The sequence below is a fragment of the Sycon ciliatum genome, chromosome 13 (genome assembly GCF_964019385.1).
Source record: "Sycon ciliatum chromosome 13, ocSycCili1.1, whole genome shotgun sequence".
Lineage (NCBI taxonomy): Eukaryota > Metazoa > Porifera > Calcarea > Leucosolenida > Sycettidae > Sycon > Sycon ciliatum.
The window spans coordinates 6,145,730-6,167,386 of NC_088655.1; the positions used below are offsets into that span (position 1 = coordinate 6,145,730).

Sequence of the window (21,657 nt, forward strand, 5' to 3'; positions counted from 1 at the left end):
ACACACACACACACACACACACACACACACACACACACACACACACACACACACACACACACACACACACACACACACACACACACACACACACACACACACACACACACACACACACACACACACACACACACACACACACACACACACACACACACACACACACACACACACACACACACACACACACACACACACACACACACACACACACACACACACACACACACACACACACACACACACACACACACACACACACACACACACACACACACACACACACACACACACACACACACACACACACACACACACACACACACACACACACACACACACACACACACACACACACACACACACACACACACACACACACACACACACACACACACACACACACACACACACACACACACACACACACACACACACACACACACACACACACACACACACACACACACACACACACACACACACACACACACACACACACACACACACACACACACACACACACACACACACACACACACACACACACACACACACACACACACACACACACACACACACACACACACACACACACACACACACACACACACACACACACACACACACACACACACACACACACACACACACACACACACACACACACACACACACACACACACACACACACACACACACACACACACACACACACACACACACACACACACACACACACACACACACACACACACACACACACACACACACACACACACACACACACACACACACACACACACACACACACACACACACACACACACACACACACACACACACACACACACACACACACACACACACACACACACACACACACACACACACACACACACACACACACACACACACACACACACACACACACACACACACACACACACACACACACACACACACACACACACACACACACACACACACACACACACACACACACACACACACACACACACACACACACACACACACACACACACACACACACACACACACACACACACACACACACACACACACACACACACACACACACACACACACACACACACACACACACACACACACACACACACACACACACACACACACACACACACACACACACACACATACACATGCACTACAGTCCATTTCAAAACTATAGACGCGTAGGTTTTTTGAAATAATTATTTCAAATTCGGCTTGACCTTTTTGAGAATAGATTTCGGAATATTGCTCAGGACCGCTCCACAATTACTCTCATATAGGTTCTAACCGATTGGACAACAGACGCCCAATTTGGAAAAAAATTATGCACAAAGTGATCACAGATTTTATGTGGTATAGATGCTGGCATAACGGTTTTTGCCTAGGTACGCGTCTATAGTTTTGAAATGAACTGTAAACACACTTCAGTGCATACCTTGGCATACCGTCTGGTTAAAATTGGCGCTTATCTTCGAACTGATAATAAGTTGATTTTTTGGTGTTCTGCCTGTGTTATATTATGACATGGAACCACCGATTCACCATCGTAACATAGCCATTGAGCATTGCTTCCGACAACATGGCAGCACAAACCATCACAGAAGTTGCGATCGGTTCGTTTGAGTCTTTTTGACTGGAGCTGCCGCCAAGGAACACTTCCGTCTGCGCAAGAAAACGCTGCAACCTCCGCTCCAGTGCGTAAAATAGGTCGGGATGTTCGCATTTCAGAGCGAAGGAGAATATAGTAAAATAAATTGTTCTGCCTACTTCCAGCTGTCTAGTGGCGAGAATGGTTTACCGCGGGGAGTTATAGAAAAGCTGGAAATGTGCTTCGCGACCTTGAATATCTGTGCTCGCACAGTACAGCGCCCAGTGAAGAGTTATCACCAGCAAGTCGCTGACGAAGAAACTGCAGCTCATGTCGACATCTCCATAACGTGAGACCAATTTGGCGGACATACTTTGAAGCTCACAGAGGACCGGGCAAAGGAGCTAATCAAAATAAACACTAAGTCCTGAGGGAAACGCTCGTGCAAAGGACATTCAGGAAACCAGCCGAAAAGACTGGTGCAAGTCGTTGTGACTTAGGAAGTGAGGTGCAGTAGATCTACACATAGGTGTGCAAGCGGAAACTATCACTGCACTGCATGTACAAGCACCAGCGGCTCGCGTAGGTGCTGATGAGCAGAGTACGACAAGCTTGAGACTCAGAGGCGATTTGAAAAACAGGACACTGATATGGCTTTGCCTTATTGTCTGAAAGAATGGCATTATTGCGACGAATGGGATAACAATGACAGGCAAAACGCGGGCAGTCTCGCTCAGCTTCTGAGCGGCAAGGTGGCAGGCACGCACTACCTTTGAGCGTGATTCAAGAAGAGGAGAAGTGAAACAAGCAATGAAATGTGCAGCAGCTCGCCGGATCAAACGTTTTGGGCTCTTTCTCTAGCGACGATAGTGGCGAGAAGGACGTCTAACTTGCTTGAATTTCCGGCCGAGTTGCTTACGGGCCATCCGTAAAATATAGATATTAGGGACCTTTCGCATTAGCTACGAAACGAATGCGAAACGAAAGTTTGATTCGGCTCGTAATCGTTTCGTTGAAAACAGATTTCAGGTTTCGCAGGTCGTCATGTTATATGTTATAATTTTTTCAATTCTCCTGTTGTTTTTTCAAGGCATAACCTGGGATTCGAACCCACACAATCGCCTTACATGCATTACCCGATACACTTTGCATTCATACTCATTCTTCCAAGTTGCTTCACGTTGTGATCTTGCATTTGATAGCCCTATTTGAATATTGTGGCCAGCTGTTTGTGACAAGCTGTCTTTGATGGTACGGCACGATACGGGACAGATACAGTATAGCACCAGACGGAGGTCCGTCCGCCACAAACACCAAATTAAAGCTGTGTGGACCCTGGCTAGCACCAGACGTTACTGAAGTAACGTCTTCTGCATAGCTACGGGAATAATTGGGTATGGGAGGGCCTTCAAGCAGCCAAACAATTTTCAAGCAGTTGTCATGGCAACCGGCAGTGGTGATGTAATCAGATAGGAGTGTGCTGATCACTGACCTGATTAGACTCGATCACTCTCCGTCAGCAAACTGTTCATCTGCTCAAGCCGTGTTGTGTACTGTCCATAACCCTTGACGATCTTGCACAGCTTGATGTAGCCAACACGTTCCTGTGCCATGATGATATCCAGCAGCTCACAGTTGTGGGCTTCGTTACCATCGTACTTCTCAGTGATCATGAGCCTTTTCATCTGAGGAAAATCCGTAAAGAAGCCGTATCCCTGTGCTTTGCTACGTAGGCCAGCAGCACCTAGTGATTGCAGCCAGATGTGGATATCATCAATAAAGGTGGCATGCTTGAATGGGTTCTTCAAGAACGTTTCTGAAAAGCAGAAAAGAACGTGATCATAATTGCTAAGGCCAATGTACAATCTGATCCGGTACTGTTTCTGCCAAAGCAGCAAAGGCAGTATAAAAAACTGCAGACAAATTGCCTGTTACGTCAAATGATCAAATACCCTTAGAAACTCTTCCAGCCTGTCAATTTTATTAAAAAAGCGACAAGGAGATATTGGAATATGTATCAAATCCTAAAGGTAGGCATAACACACATACCCAACCAGTCATGCGTTCCTTATCCACAGAGGAAATTATTCTTTTTTTCCGTATAGAATCCCATGCAAACAGAAGTTCTCTTTGAGACCTGAGCAAGCCCATAGATCAAATTGTGTTGCAAGATAGTGTGAAGTAGACATTTGCACACAAGTAACTAGCAGTAGCATACAAGGAGCACACATGGTGTATTGAGCACATTCAACTTTAAATAAGCGACGAGGAGATAATAGCTTTCCCTGATGACTGTGTCATGAAAAATGATTAGGAAATTTTGCATTTTGATTCATCATAATTATTCTCTTTTTTTTGTTTCGTAACGTCCGCCTTACTAATACTATTCTTGACTTGTTTTATCAGCTGAACGCGTCCTTATCGACATCAAGTTTTAAAGTTGTGCATTCGCCTCATAATGCATGCTGCCAGAACACTCTGGTTGACTTTGCTATGAATGAAGCCACAGTTTTCACATCTGACATTAACGAGATTGCTTCAAAACTTCTACACCTAGATACCTGCCAATAACGAGATTCCTACACCTAGGTACCTGACAATAACGAGATTTCTGCACCTAGGTATCTGGCGTGGTATTTGCATTCACGGTGCTTGCAATGCTTTTCTTTTCTCCAGCATATTTCAAGACAAGATGATACAGTTTGTTTTACATCACCAGGCATACACAGAATTATGGGATAGGTGTGCAATGAGATTGGTGATCTGTCTACTCATGATTAGTCACAGACTGTTAATCCACACACTTGTGATAAGTCACGCACTATTGACTCATCCACTCAACATAAGCCAAGCACTTTCGAAGCCCGGACGTTTAAAAAAATAATTTCTGGACAGGCAAGCGCAGCGAGGTAGGCAAGAAAATATTTCTCGGGCAATATTTTTCGGTTGCAAATATGGCATCTGATGAATTTTTTTATCCTTGTTTCTTTTCCTGGCTTCCTCAATCAGGTTTGAATCTCATCAGTGTCCCTGCCCTTCCAGCCTTCATTTCTATGCACATAAATATTGCTTTTCAAACTTTTCCTATGATGTGATTTGCCTGCTTACATGATGCCATACAATCACCATTGGGGACATGCACCTGGTTTTTACCCTCACTGTGCTTCGGCGCGAGGATTTTTTCCGCCTGGTGCGGTCCATGAAAATTAATCTGACCGTCCCACATGCTTCAAGAAGCAGCGCTGTTCTGCATTGTCACCCATCCTTGCAATCCTCGTGCATACTGTCTTCTTTCTATTTAAACGATTCTGTTCTCAGTCATAACGTCTAGACTTCTCTCGTTATCCGGTTCACATCTATCTGCGGTCAACTGTCCTTCAATTAGTGTGCTGTTCCTATTTATGAATATGACTGTCTGTAAAACAGAGATGTTCCAGGCTGTCCAAGAGAGTGCTCAATACCGAGAGGCAGAGCCGGTTCAGACAATAAAAGGACAAAGATAGTATTTTAACTCTGAGTTTCACGCACTAAGCGATCATCAGAAAACAGTTACTATTGCCTGTATGTCTGTCTATATGTAATATCTATTATTAATAGACTTATGCCTCTCCATATTCACCCTATCATCCCTACAGCTCAACAAACGAGTCACGGTGGTCATACATGTACATGTACGCAGAACTAACGAAAGTCGTTGTTACTTCACTGCCGACTGGCATGTTCTTGCATGAATCGGAGAGCGATGACTGTGTTCTTGACAGAATCTTGTTCAAGTTTGTTAGGACAGATCGTGGACACGTACTGGTGCATGTGGCACGGGACGCGACGACCTTGGAGAACACGCTCGAGCCAATCATCTTGGAGAACACACTAAAGCCAATCACCTTGGAGAACACGCTCTTGCTTTACGGGAGCCAATCATCATCCGTTTCGATGAGAAGACTTGACCAATCTGTGAGCATCATTTTCGGGAGTCGGTTAATAGACAGCAATCTAAGTGATTCTGCCCTCCCATATTTTCTTTTCAGGCAGCGCTCCGGAGCTGTCGTGTGCCCTGGAAAATTTCTACGCCGACGCCCATAAACAGAACATTTCTGAGTACAAACAAAATTCCTTGCTTGACGCTCGATTCGCAATCCATCGACATGTCGAGCGTCCAAAACCTTGTTTGCTTGCTGGCTGATAACTTTTCACCACCTGGTCACATGCGGATTCAGCACCCAGCGGCAAGCAAGGAATTTCTCTTGTACTCAGAAAAGTCCTGTTTGCGGAAGTTAGCGTAGAACCTTTCTACGGCACTCGCCATCGCTGGTGCTCTGACTGAAGAGAAATCAAGCGCAGCGCCGAGTACTGCTCTCTTTACAGTAAATATCGAAAAGTGGTGAATATAAGTGGTGAATATCTAGCAATATCCACCACTTATGTAGATAGCCAATTGCATGAGGGCGAATATGGAATGAAGTATAAGCCAGTGTATGTAGAGCAAGAAGGTACATAGCAGACTCAGCGGAGGACGTTCAGGTTGGTTGTAACTCTGAGTTTCATGCCGCTAGGCAATCATCAGACAACTGATACTCGGGTCTACCCAACAGTATGCTTATAAACACATAGGGCCACAAGCATAAACAAATTTAGCGCTAAATCTGGTGTGAGGTATGGGGAGAAAGCTGGCGCGGGCCAAGGCGCGACAGTGGAAGTGCCAGGAGGGTGGCGGGCAACAGGCAGGTGTGAGCATGAAAGTGCGGAAAGAGGCGATGGGGAGGCAGTGTACAGCAGATGTGTGGGGGGAGGGTGGGGGTGCCAGGAGGGTGGCGGGCAATGGCCCAGTGAGATCACTACAAGTAGGGAGTCGTTTGGTGACGGGCAGGCATGAGCAGAGTGGCATCGCCAACAACAGGCCAAGGGATTGTGTTATTAATAATAATGGGTGCTCAGGCAAAGTGCAGTACAGTACTTGGTCAGTTCATGTGATAGGTGTGAAATTTGCGAGGCGGAACTTATTCTCATGCCTGCATTTCGAGACCATCTCAGACCGCTTGTTGAGTAGGAGCTTCTTGGGTGTAGTCAGGATGTGGAATTTTTCCGCGGTACAAAGATTGCATTTTTTTGACTGACATCTGTATGATCGGCTCTTCTCCCGCACCTTCCATGTGATGGTCAACGGCTTTCCCTCACTCTTCAGCTCCCATACGTGTTTTGCGAGCTCAGTGCTGTTTTTGTATTTTTCATGATGCATGGAGGTCAGGTGGTTGGCGTGACGGGCTTTGAAAGGTGTCTCTGATAGGCCGATGTAAATCTTGCTGGTAGATTCTGCAGTGGCCTCATACACAATCTCCTTCGTCTGGCACTCTCCGCGCAGCGGGCAGGATTCCTTAATTCTGCAGTTGCATGCCTTGGTTTGTTCTGGCTCTCGCATGTTGCTCTTGTTGTGGCTGCTGATGACCGCTCACATGTTGGGCATACAACTGTAGCTCACTTTCAGAGTGTTACGGTTAAAAATCTTCCCGAGCTTGGATGTTTTCGGGAAGTGCCTGGAGACAAGGCTCAGGAACCTACCAGCGACGTTTATGCTAACGTTTTTGGAGTAGGGAGGGTTGAACCATATGACCTTCCGGCTGCGGTTCTTCCTGCCCCTGCGCTCATGTGCCTCGGGCTGAAAGCTCAGCACTTCGGTGTATCCACTGGCCTTTAATGCGGTCTGGTACACGGGGGGTGCATGGTTGAATGCCTCCGCGTCGCTCGATATAGCAGAAAGGCGCTTGTTGACAGCAGCAGGGATGTTGTTGGTAATCCCAGGCGGGTGGTTGGACTGCTTGCTGACGTAGAGCGGGTTGTCATTGGGCTTTCGGAAGGGTTGAAATTTCCCGGTGTCCAGGTTCATGGTGACATCCAGGAAATCCACCACCTTCAAGTTCGCTTCGATGGTAATTTTTAGGTCGAAGCGCTTGAATATTTCCGTCAGCTTTTTTCTGAGGCGGTCTGCAGCCTGTGGGCTGGTGTCCTTGAGGGCGGCCAGTCCATCGTCTCGGTAGAGGCCGATAGCGGATCTACCGACGAGGCTTGAGAGCTGGTTGAGAAGAAAGGCCCCCACAAGTTCGCACGTCTCGGCGCCATCGTAACTTCCCATTGTTACGTCAAACATGTCGCCCTTGTCCTTCATCCAGGGGCGGCCATCGTGGAATAGGAGCGATTTCCGGGCGTGAAAGATGATGTCCATTTCACGCGGCTCGATCGTGATGAATTGCTCTGCGAACGATAAGGCCTGACGGAGGAGCTGCTCACCAATTGACGGGTAGAATTCTACCACGTCAAAGCATAGGAACGTGTGGCGCTGTTTGTCGGGTATCTCCTTGAACCACTCGATCACTGACATGGTGCTCCTCCATAGGTTCACGGCCGTTTGGCGACACACAGCAGCCACGATCTTCTCCAGTATAGCCTTGCTCACCACACCCACTTCCGATTTGGCTGGGTTAACCCTTTGTCCTTTTACCCAAAATGTATGTGAGGGGTACCTGCTTCAACAAATCCACTCACCATTCCCAAGCAGCTGATATTTTGTATGTACACTTTATGTTTTCCTGAAAGCTTATGATAATTGTGAACTAAAAATGCAGTTTGGGTTGAATTCCTCAGATAGGCGTGGCTAAACAAAAGTATCAAAAATGATTTTTTTGGCAAAAATCGGCAAAATTCAAAGTTCAAGTTCTTTCCTATGTATAATAATGTGCAATTTGTACAAGTATGACCGGGAGTAGCACCTCTGGCATGTTGGGCAAACACGGAGCATTAGCCAGAGGAGTGCCAGTGGCGACATGCTCGACATTGCGGCCCCGTGCGGCTACTCTCCTCGCTCTGCGCGGCTGTCGACCATGAGTTTGACGGCGCGCAGGTGACGGAGATCTGGACCTCTCTGGGATTGGACTACGCTCCCGCTCCACGTGCTGCGGCATTCTAGCTGACCCTGCTGCTCCACGACGGGTAAGACACGGCGGTGGTACACTCTCTTCACCACGCGAGTGCTGTTCCGCCGATCCTGCGCTCAAACGGAGCGGTCGACATGTCCGACAGTTGGGTCGACGGTTACGACATCATAATCCGCGTCGTCATCTAAATCAGAATTAACACCTTCTACTAAGGCTTCGTCCAGTTTGTTCTCTTCATCAGAGGACATAGGATTGTCGCTTGGGTCACTCCAGCTATCCTCAAACAAGCGCTTCATCTGCATCAAGCGACCTGCGTGCTGCCATGTCGGAAGTCACGGCGCAAGCAAACTTCGACTTTGATTTCCTGAAATTTTTCAAATGGCAACTAGCCCCAGCGACCCGTGTATCATCCTCTACATAGCATAGGCTGTGTGCACGTGAATTTTCATGTGGATCGGGTGATCCGCGTAGCTTCCAGGTCACTTTGAACATGCATGGGTTGAACCGTACACAGGTGTACGGTTCAAGTATGGGCGAAAGGACAAAGGGTTAATGAGTCTGCAGGGCAGCGCCCTAGCGAAGTTGTTTTTGTGGTCTTTCAGTGTTATAAATGCCTCCGACTTAGCCAGTACATCCATCCTGTTTTGAAGATTTAGATCCTCTGCGATCTCCCTCGCCTCGCTGTTGACTTCATCGTAAGGATTCTCAGGCGCGATCTTGTAATTTTTGGTGATGTTCTCCCTCATCAGCTTGCTGTATTGCTCTTTTGGTACTTCGTACAAATTCCGGGTTTTATCGGCTTTCACGATGATGTCCTTAGAGTTTTTGATCGTTTTGGTGTCTTTTCTCATAGTGTCTTGGAGGCTGTCTGATACTTGGCGGAAGCTGACAGTTTCAGCCACGCCAATGAGGTCCTCTTCGAAGGCCTTCAGTTCATCGACTTGCGGAGGACACGTCCTGCTTCTGAAGCCGAAGCGTTCTGGTTGCTCCTCTTCGCGTTCCTCGCCATTGAGGTAGAACAAGGCAGCCCACCTCATACGCTTGATGACTTGCTCAATCCTGTCAATTAGACATTTCCGGTACTGCTTGGGTGAAGGTAGAGGGATATTCTTCAGGGAATATCCCAGTTGCATTGGCCTTGAAGCGTCCATAGCTAGCTTGCAGTGTAGGGGTAGAGTGCTCGACTGGGTAAGGCCAGGAGCGTAGACAAAATCCGTTGATCCCCGAGCTGCAGAGCAAGAAGGTATGTATTTTTGTGTGTTTTCGTGTATGTATATAGCATACAGACAGACTAAGAAAACAATGGTAACAGCACTCAAATTGAAGGGCAGTGGACCGTATGCGTGTTAAAACAAAATGGCGTCACGATTTATTGAAAGTGGTATAGTTGGTGGAACGAGTGTTCAAACCCATTTGAACTTCATACTGTTCGTCTTCTTTTTGACATGCTCTCTTTCCATCGTCCTTAGCTTTTGTTTGTTGAGAGCTGTTTTGGCTTTCTCCTATACCTCTGGGGGATGCCAAGTGATGGTTTTGAGAGGCTGGTGATGGCTGTGAGCGAGAGTTTGCCGATCGGCGTCGTCCTCGCTATAGCGATGAAAATACTAGTTACTGCGCACCTGGCAGATATCACAACACGTCGGAGCGTCCAGGAGCAAAGGAATCTTGGGTTTTCACTGGAATCTAGTTCCTCCAGCATCGTGTAGCCCACCGTCGGTGAATGGCGGTCCAGAAAGGTCGAAACTGGTCTTCTGCAGCATCGCGCAGTCCTGCGAGGCACACTGAATACGCCTGTCATGTATTCTACAAATAAAAATCACGAAGTAGTGGACTTTACAGTTATGAGTCTCTCCTGTATGCTGCAAAAGACGCAGGAAATGTGACTGGTGTCCGTACACTGGACGCCAATATCATCCCAGTCTTCTCCTGCAGGATCTGTTTGACATTGACATACCGGTATGCAGTGGGTCGACATTGGCCTGGTTTGGCAGCTATCTGCCTGGGTGGATGTAGCAGGTTTGCATTGGCGCGTCGTCCAGTCCGACATTTTCTTGTTACTGTGGAGTACCGGCAGGGTCTGAGAGGTTGCTCGTGCTGTGAACACATCTCTACTGCCTGTCTCGTCCTGGAAGTGCCGTCTCGCCGCTTCCTTGCTCTACAGTCACGCCGTTATTTCGCTTTGTTTCGTGGTGCAGCTCAAAACCTGCCCAAACAACTGTGAGCTCGCAGCATGGTATGGACAAATTGCACCACTCATGCTGGTTAACTAAAACCGGGATAGTCGAGTAAGCGAGTTCACTCCCTGGGCCATGGCAAGATCTGTTCAGCGCGGGCTATTCCAACCTCCAAGTGCATAGTCACCGATCGATCCATGCGATGGTGGTTGACCTACAAAGAGCCAAGGTCTACGAGTACTACTATTGGATGCTGTCTACATGCAGTCAACAAAATCAAAGTACCTCAGTATGCCCCAGAACAGGGCATGTGCATCTATAGCATGACACAACAGGGGTTCTGGCGGCACCTGTCAAACAAGCAGTAGCGACTAGTGCCAGCTACCTATTGGAGGCTAGCCGCTACAGTCTGTCACTGGAGATAATTATTATGTTCACTGTTTAGACTGAGCACAATCAATGATGCCCAATCAATCTGCCCAATGTGTGTTCTGTTCCACCTAATTATAACGTCCCATCGCATCAACCCTACTACACGCACATGTCGTCACTCTAGCACGACTTGTGTTATTATTGTTTATTTTGATTCGCACGATAAATAGAGCACAATAAACGTTAACTTGACCGAAGGTTAAAGGCGACTGCAGATAGAGGAACACATCGAGGTACAGGTACCGGCATCAATACAGTATCAGAGAGGTACGCAGAAAAAACTCTCGTAAGCCCAAGGGGAAGTGGTTGATGAGGGATGAATGCACTCTCCACGCTGTCTACACTGTTCGTGGAAATGCACACATACATACAATAATATACAACATAGCAATAGCATGCACAGAACCGAACAATTTAATGTTCACACATGCAAGCACAGACCTGAACATTAGTACCAAAAGCCGATACAGACAATATTCCCATACACACAGACGCACACACACACAATGTCCCATGTATGCGCCCGTGGCGAGAAAAGCACGCAAATCTAAAAATGCACTGGATGTGAACCCACAGATTTTCTCTAATAACAATGATAGCGGATCTGATTCTGAATGAAACACACACACAATACAATCATTGAATGCCCATCCGCAGATGATGGCAGGTCCTGAAAGAACAGGCAGTGTTCCAGTGATGGGGAACAGAACTTCGAGTGGCGAGTGAGGTATACACACACACGTGCGTGCGCGGGCACACACCAAAGTATGAAGAAATAGAATCGACATCGTAGTATTCATTGGTTGGGGAATGGAAAGGAAAATAAAACATTGCTGTAGGTTATTGTTGTAAGGACACTGGGAGCACAACAGAAAGGTAAGCAACTTGCTTTGAAGCAAAGAAAGTTATTATTCCACGGATCTCAGAAGGAACGTTCCAGAATGCTGCACTGGCAACAGGCGGCCTGCATGTGCGCGGCCCCTGCAGTCGGTCCAGCTGCCGGCCTTGCAGTGCTGAAAAGAATGTGCAGTACAGCATATCACATAGTATCGCAGCCTGGACAAATAGGCGCTGGGAAGTCCTAGTTATGTGCTCACCTACACCACGATGCACCAATCTTCTGAGCTACTTTGGCAACAATGTTGTCCACTTGAGACTCCCATGGGCTGAGCCAGTTGTTGAGGGCTGCATCAAGGTGGACGGCAATGACCGCTGATGGCAAGGCAATCCATGACACACAGTCACTAGGGCATCGTCAACATGGCGCTGAGGCTGGATCGATAAAATCAACCTTTAGGCTGCCGCGGGGTTGACAACGAGGCCGCTGTCTCGAAGCTAGTCAGTCAGCCTGGTCACCGCCATTGACGAACCAGTCGCCACCGCCAGCAGTGGCGGTAGGTTGTGACAAGTATGGTGCAATATTGTCAGCAAATTCAGTACTAAGGATAAGATGAGTGACAAAGGGAACGTTGTGTTTGATAATATTGAAGTGAACAGGGATGATCACAAACCCTGCGCGTACTCCACCGTGAGTTACAAGAAAATTCCGGACTGGACGACGAGCAAACACCAACCTGCTACATCCAACCAGGCAGATACTATTACGATAGCTGCCAAACCAGGTCAATGCCGACCTACTGCATAATGTCAATGTCAAACAGATCCTGCAGGAGAAGACTGGGGTGTTGGCGTCCAGTCCCTGAGTGTACAGACACCAGTTACATTTCCTGCGTCTTTTGCAGCATACAGGATAGACTCATCACTGTAAAGTCCACTACTTCGTGATTTTTATTTGTAGAATACATGACAGGCGTATTCAGTGTGCCTCGCAGGACTGCGCGATGCTGCAGAAGACCAGTTTCGACCTTTCTGGACCGCCATTCACCGACGGTGGGCTACACGATGCTGTAGGAACTAGATTCCAGTGAAAACCCAAGATTCCTTTGCTCCTGGACGCTCCGACGTGTTGTGATATCTGCCAGGTGCGCAGTAACTAGTATTTTCATCGCTATAGCGAGGACGACGCCGATCGGCCAACTCTCGCTCACAGCCATCACCAGCCTCTCAAAACCATCACTTGGCATCCCCCAGAGGTATAGGAGAAAGCCAAAACAGCTCTCAACAAACAAAAGCTAAGGACGATGGAAAGGGAGCATGTCAAAAAGAAGACGAACAGTATGAAGTTCAAATGGGTTTGAACACTCGTTCCACCAACTATACCACTTTCAATAAATCGTGACGCCATTTTGTTTTAACATGAATATCGCGGGTTGAGTGCAGATAGATAAGAACAGGATAAAGAGAGCAGTATTATGTTAAAAGGAATAACGCACCTGTTTGTTCAGAGAGCTTCGCTTCATCCTCCTCATACAGGTTTGCAATGCGTTCGTCTGTTGACCACATGCCATGGCTGAAGATACACACACACACACACACACACACACACACACACACACACACACACACACACACACACACACACACACACACGCACACACACACCATTGGACCATTGGACGCCCATCGCCGGAGGCGATGATAGCGATGCTACAGCAGAAGCCATAGCAACTTATGCTGGGATTGCACCATTCAACAGCTTGCAAGGCTGAAGAATTGACCGCCACTATTCAGCCTGGTCTACACCACACAGCTATGAAGTGGCTTTTTCTGGCCAGTGAATCCCTACTTTTTGGTCTTTTTTATTTATTTTTTCCCGCACACACGTCACACCACATACTCCGGCATGCACTGGCTGTTGGTAACCACCCAGGAGAATGAAAGAAAAGTCAGGAAGAGTCTGAGAAAGAGAAGAAAGACGTGTGTGACCATAATCGTCGGGAATCGAACCCGCAACCTATCGATTGGAAATCGCTACACATACCACTGCACCATATGGGACACACATACACACACACACACACACACACACACACACACACACACACACACACACACACACAGACACATACACACACACACATACAAACTCACGAAACCATTCAAAACGAACAAACATGGAACATACTAACCATTTAATGACATAATTCGATACTTGCACACACTCATGTAGATGCCCACATTACTGGCCGCACTCCTGCACGCATTCCTGCTCATACTATTGCCTACGCCCAAACTCCTGCCCACACTCCTGTCTGCACACTTTGCCCACGTTGCCCCTGCCCACACTCCCAGCCCACACTCCCTGCCCACACTTCTCTGCCCACACTCCCCCTGCCCACACTCCCTGCCCACACTCCCTGCCCACACTCCCTGCCCACACTACTCTGCCCACACTCCCTGCCCACCCTTCTCTGCCGACACTCCCTGCCCACCCTTCTGTGCCCACATTTCTCTGCCCATACTCCCCTGCCCACACTTCTTTGCCCACACCCCCTGCCTACACTCCCTGCGCACACTCCCCTGCCCACACTCCCCTGCCCACACTTCTCTGCCCACACTCCCTGCCCACACTCCCCTGCCCACCCTTCTGTGCCCACATTTCTCTGCCCATACTCCCCTGCCCACACTTCCCTGCCCACACTCCCTGCCCACACTCCCTGCGCACACTCCCCTGCCCACACTCCCCTGCCCACACTTCTCTGCCCACACTCCCTACCCACACTCCCCTGCCCACACTCCCCTGTCCACACTCCCTTGCCCACACTCCCCTGCCCACACTCCCCTGCCCACACTTCTCTGCCCACACTCCCCTGCCCACACTCCCCTGCCCACACTCCCCTGCCCACTCTCCCCTGCCCACACTTCCCTGCTCACACTCCCCTGCCCACACTCCCCTGCCCACACTTCTCTACCATGGCTCCAGGTTCACGGATATGTGTTTACTGGCTGACATTATGCCATCCGTGGTTAGTGCACCCACACAGTCACTGGCCACAGTGTGAGCGGGCCTAGCTTCCCCAGGAGACCCCCTTTCAGAAGAACAGTTTACACTCTGCCCACACTCCCTACCCACAATTCCCTGCCCATACTTCTCTGCGCGCATTCCTGATCACACTCCTGCCTACACTCCTGACAGCATTTCTGAACACGCTCATGCTCCTCCCCTCACTTCTCTGCTCGCATTCCTGCCCACACTCCTGCCGGCACTCCTTCCCACACTCCCTCCCACGCTGATCAGTCCAGCCCGCCCTCCTCAGTCCTGCCTGCACTACTGCCCACATTACTGCCTACACTTCTACCCGCACTACTGCCTGCACGTCTGCCTACACTTCTGCCTACACTTCCACCTACACTACTGCCAACCCTTCTGCCTACACTACTGCCTACACTACTGCCTACACTACTGCCTACACTACTGCCTACACTACTGCCTGCACTACTGCCTACACTACTGCCTACACTACTGCCTACACCACTGCCTACACTACTGCCCGCACTACTGCCTGCACTTCTACCTACACTACTGCCTACCCTTCTGCCTACACTACTGCCTACACTACTGCCTACACTACTGCCTACACTACTGCCTACACTACTGCCCGCACTACTGCCTGCACTTCTACCTACACTACTGCCTACCCTTCTGCCTACACTACTGCCTACACTACTGCCTACACTACTGCCTACACTTCTGCCTACACTACTGCCTACACTACTGCCTACACTACTGCCTGCACTACTGCCTACACTACTGCCTGCACTACTGCCTACACTACTGCCTACACTACTGCCTACACTACTGCCTACATTACTGCCTACACTTCTGCCTACACTACTGCCTACACTACTGCCTACACTACTGCCTACACTACTGCCTACACTACTGCCTACACTACTGCCTACACTACTGCCTACACTTCTGCCTACACTACTGCCTACACTACTGCCTACACTACTGCCTACACTACTGCCTACACTACTGCCTGCACTACTGCCTGCACTACTGCCTGCACTACTGCCTACACTACTGCCTACACTACTGCCTACACTACTGCCTACACCACTGCCTACACTACTGCCCGCACTACTGCCTGCACTTCTACCTACACTACTGCCTACACTACTGCCTACACTACTGCCTACACTACTGCCTACACTACTGCCCGCACTACTGCCTGCACTTCTACCTACACTACTGCCTACCCTTCTGCCTACACTACTGCCTACACTACTGCCTACACTACTGCCTACACTTCTGCCTACACTACTGCCTACACTACTGCCTGCACTACTGCCTACACTACTGCCTGCACTACTGCCTACACTACTGCCTACACTACTGCCTACACTACTGCCTACATTACTGCCTACACTTCTGCCTACACTACTGCCTACACTACTGCCTACACTACTGCCTACACTACTGCCTACACTACTGCCTACACTACTGCCTACAGGCTACACTACTGCCTACACTTCTGCCTACACTACTGCCTACACTACTGCCTACACTACTGCCTACACTACTGCCTACACTACTGCCTGCACTACTGCCTGCACTACTGCCTGCACTACTGCCTACACTACTGCCTACACTACTGCCTACACTACTGCCTACACTACTGCCTACACTACTGCCTACACTACTGCCTACACTACTGCCTACACTACTGCCTACACTACTGCCTACAGGCTACACTACTGCCCGCACTACTGCCTACACTACTGCCTACACTACTGCCTACACTACTGCCTACACTTCTGCCTACACTACTGCCCGCACTACTGCCTACACTACTGCCTACACTACTGCCTGCACTACTGCCTGCACTACTGCCTACACTTCTGCCTACACTACTGCCCGCACTACTGCCTACACTACTGCCTACACTGCTGCCTACACTACTGCCTGCACTACTGCCTGCACTACTGCCTGCACTACTGCCTACACTACTGCCTACACTACTGCCTACACTACTGCCTACACTACTGCCTACACTACTGCCTACACTACTGCCTGCACTACTGCCTACACTACTGCCTACACTACTGCCTACACTTCTGCCTACACTACTGCCTACACTAGTGCCTACACTACTGCCCGCACTACTGCCTGCACTTCTACCTACACTACTGCCTACCCTTCTGCCTACACTACTGGAGTAGCTACACTACTGCCTGCACTACTGCCTACACTACTGCCTACACTACTGCCTACACTACTGCCTACACTACTGCCTACACTACTGCCTACACTACTGCCTACACTACTGCCTACACTACTGCCTACACTACTGCCTACACTACTGCCTGCACTACTGCCTACACTACTGCCTACACTACTGCCTACACTACTGCCTACACTACTGCCTACACTACTGCCTACACTACTGCCTACACTACTGCCTACACTACTGCCTACACTACTGCCTACAGGCTACACTACTGCCTACACTACTGCCCGCACTACTGCCTACACTACTGCCTACACTACTGCCTACACTACTGCCTACACTTCTGCCTACACTACCGCCCGCACTACTGCCTACACTACTGCCTACACTACTGCCTGCACTACTGCCTACACTTCTGCCTACACTACTGCCCGCACTACTGCCTACACTACTGCCTACACTACTGCCTACACTACTGCCTACACTACTGCCTACACTACTGCCTACACTACAGCCTACACTACTGCCTACACTTCTGCCCGCAGTTCTCTTCACACACTTTACCTTACACTAGGCTTTAGGCTGGACACCCGTTCATGCACTCAACGGAGTGGTTGTGGGCTTTCCTGCGAATCCCAAGGTTCTGAGTTCAAGACCAGTGCTGAGACCAGTGAGCGTGTACTGTGTTAACAAATGCTGTGATGCAAGCGTGAACCGCTTTACATGCAGTTAACTGCTCTGACAACCACTGTCAACTGGCTACTCACTACACTGTATTCGGAGTGAGGGTAAAATAGATGCAGCTAACGAGGTTTGCACTTTGTGGGCCATTCGTAGTGAGAGTTACTAAGTTACCCTCGCTGTCATGTGCTGCATCTGCCACCCTGGTATCTCAGGCATGGTGGTGGCCTTGTACAAGCAAAACTTCCTAAACTGGTTGTGTTTATCAACACAATAGCATAGCCAGTTGTGTTGCACATCTGCAATCTTTACTTTCATCTGATTATGTACTTCAAATAGGGAAATGTGTTTTTAAAGGGGAAGTCAGGTGAAAAATTTAAATTTCACAGTCCGTAGAGTTCGGGGCGCTGAGTCGAATGGTCTTTGTCCGAGGAGGCTGCGGCCTATGGTTCGTCAGATACGCCCAATCGAACATGTGCGAATTTGAGCGCGCATCACCCAGATCCAGGTCATGACGTCACAGCGTGCAAGCAGATAGCCACACCATCTAGTTGTGTACAAAATGGCCATATTCGGAGCGCGTTTGATTGGGAACCGTTTGTCGCAGCTTCTTCGGACCAAGACCATTCGATTCAGTGTTACAAACACTACGTACCCTGTGATTTTCAGCTCGGTAAACCTCGAGGTTATACCGTATTTTAGCCGTTTCCGAGTTGGACTTTTTCCGTCGGCGCGGCATGCAATGGCATGGCCTCTACGGCTCTAGCAATGCGCTGCGTGCATGCTAGCTGTAGAGCACACACGGAACTACGCCGTGCTGGGGTAACTACAAAACTCGAGTCACAAGACTCAGAAAACTAGTCAACACACGGACTTGTCATGTACTACTACTACTACACTCGTATCAGTCGTATGTAGTCAGAGAACGTGCGTTTCTCCTTGCCGGTGCCGGTGGTTGTGCGATGCTACAGCGATGAGTGCACAACCGTGACAAGTGACAAAACAGCGAACAGCTCCCGGACCTAGAACTTTCAGATCCCGTAGCGTTGCGAGCGAAGAGTCGTGCCAGTGGGTCAAGGAGCCTGCACTGTTCTCCAATTGAGTAGTCCGAAATATGCCAAGTACCGTATTATCTCTAATATAAGCACAGTCTCCAATAATAGCACGTCTCCAATAATAGAACACCTTGGGGCGGCATTCAAAAAATAAAGTGCTCAGTCTCCATTATAAGCACACTGTGTAAATTCATTATCTGTACCGGCGAAAAAACCCTGAAATGGGTGCGTCATACATGAATTTGGCATGGCAACATGCCTCTGAAATGACGTTGATATAATAATGGAACAGTCTCCAATAAAGGAACGTCTCCATTATTGGCATTAATAGCACGGGGCGGAGGTACATTGAAAAAATAAAGGACCTTGCTTATATTAGAGATAATACGGTATTAATTTGTTCGCACCAAAACATCACCATGTGGCAGTCTACTGGAGTCTAAGCGAGTCTAATCGGTATGGAACAACACTTAGAGCACTCGCATCGCTCTTCTCCATTTTTGCGACTCTGCTCTACAGCGATCTGATAATTATATCAGCCTCGTCTGCTGCTGCTTCTTCATCAGTCGGAAACTCAGTAGCGCTCACTCTTGACCGGCCCGAGCGGCCATTTCTTCAGCTGAATACCGATGTTCTCAGCCCCAGGCCGAGCTCATGAAGGTCAGCCATGGCTGCATCCTCACTGACACTGTCACAAGGATTTACGTCTTCGGGGTCACTTGCACCACCTACTCTCGGTCGCCAAATCATTTGAAATACTACTGACACTATTGCTCTCACGCACTCCTTTTGACCTAGCTGCACGCTATGACGTTGCGGAGGGTGTGGCGCGGCCGCATGACGTCATGGCGCAGCCCCCGAAACTAAGTTTTTCAAACGGAAAAATCTCGAGAACGCTTTGTCGGAGACACGTGGGACCAACACCATTCGACTTAGCGCCCGAAACTCTACCGACCCTGAAATTTAAATTTTTCACCGGACTTCCCCTTTAAAAGGATCTGGGAACTACACAGCTCAATAAGACCTTTCTGGTTTCTAGGGATGACACCGCCACATGAAAAGACCACATGAATATACCACATGAAAATACCACATGAAAAGACAACATGAAAAGACAACATGAAAAGACAACATGAAAGACCACATGAAAAGACCACATGAAAAGACCACATGACAGACGTCAGATGCCGCTTCTTTACGGATGGAGAGGAAAATTCAGATCAACCAATTACAGTATATGTAATACAGTAAAACCTGTATGTTGCGGCCCTGTGGCCATGGTAGACAAGATTTCCTTCGAACCATTTCTTGTTCTTTACAAAGTGGAATAAAAACTGAAACTCAAAGAGTTCTGAAAGGCAAAGCGCGACACGCGTACATGTAGCCTCAAACAGAAAAGCTACCAGAGCAAAAGGAAACATGCAGCCAAAAACATGCCTAGCTCTGACGTACATCGTAGAGGTCACTGCGCATCCGGTGCACTGGGCCCCAAAGCCAAAGGTGCAGGCACGGCGCCCCAAGGAGTGACGACATCCATAAACTGCATCGCGTCATGCAGATAGAGCGTACAAAGTACAAACAAAACAAAAATAACTGAGAGAAGCGAAAATAAATAAATCGAAGAGAAGAAGCGAGAGAGAAGAGAGAAGGAATTTAATTCTAATTATTTGAGCTGGACAGATATTATCAAGGAGACATGCAGATACACAATAGAATCGACTCGACTGCATGTAGAGTAGCTGCCTCTAACTGCAGCAGAGTGGAGCACGCACGTACGTGATCGACTCGGGAATAGTGAAAGGTGAGAGAAACAAAATACAAATAAATTCGAACGAGCAAATACAATAATTGTGAATTCATGTGCAAGTGTCTGTAACATTCTCCCCCCTGGTAACAGGGAACCGATGACCTGTTACAAGTCACAAACAAAGTTAGCGCAGCACGTCCAGCTTGGCAAGCTTAACGACTGGGCGCCGGTACAGTCCAGACTTGGTGCGGACATCTGCCACCCGCACAACACCATCACTGCCCGGGTGTACAGCCTCTAGTCGGCCCCGAGGCCACTGCCCTCGTGGCTGGTTGCTGTCGACGACCACCACGACATCACCTACAGCCAGTGACGGTGTGCCGTCCTGCCACTTCCTCCGCCTGGTGAGTTCTGGCCGGTATTCCAAGATGCACCTCTTCCAGAATTCGTCGGTGATCTTCTGTGCAATCCGCCAGTGCTTCCTCAGGCACAAATCAGCATCTACAAACACGCCTGGCCGACTAGTTGCACTACTGGACCCAATGAGGAAGTGGTTGGGTGTGAGGGACTCGTCATCATCAGGATCTACTGAGACGTGAGTCAGCGGCCGACTATTCACGAGTTGCTCGGCTTCAGCGAAGACTGTGGCTAGTACTTCTTCTGTCACGACACGCTCCTTCATGATGGATTTCATAGCGATCTTCACTGCTCTGACGAGGCGCTCCCAGCTTCCGCCCATGGGGGGAGCAAGTGGCGGGTTGAAGTGCCATGAGATGCCCTTACTGGAACACTCAGCAGCTAGTCGGTCTTGGCGGAAATCTTCCAATGCCGCCTTCAGCTCCCTGTCAGCTCCTCGGAAATTGGTTCCATTATCCGAGTGGATTTCTTGGGGGCAACCTCGCCGGGCGCACATTCGCCTGATTGCCATGATGGCACTATCAGTG

General features: G+C 48.9%; 1 protein-coding gene across 1 annotated transcript in view; it reads right to left on the bottom strand.

Annotated features, from left to right (window-relative positions):
* The window catches only part of LOC135829517 (uncharacterized), a 66,418-nt gene that overhangs the window by 9,338 nt on the left and 35,423 nt on the right, over positions 1-21,657 (bottom strand). The window contains exons 10-11 of the mRNA XM_065341918.1: positions 13,490-13,566; positions 3,117-3,440 (exon numbers count right to left, since the gene is read on the bottom strand). Coding sequence (XP_065197990.1) covers positions 3,121-3,440; positions 13,490-13,566 — 397 coding nt within the window. The 3' untranslated portion in view covers positions 3,117-3,120. The remainder of the gene's footprint in view (positions 1-3,116; positions 3,441-13,489; positions 13,567-21,657) is intronic.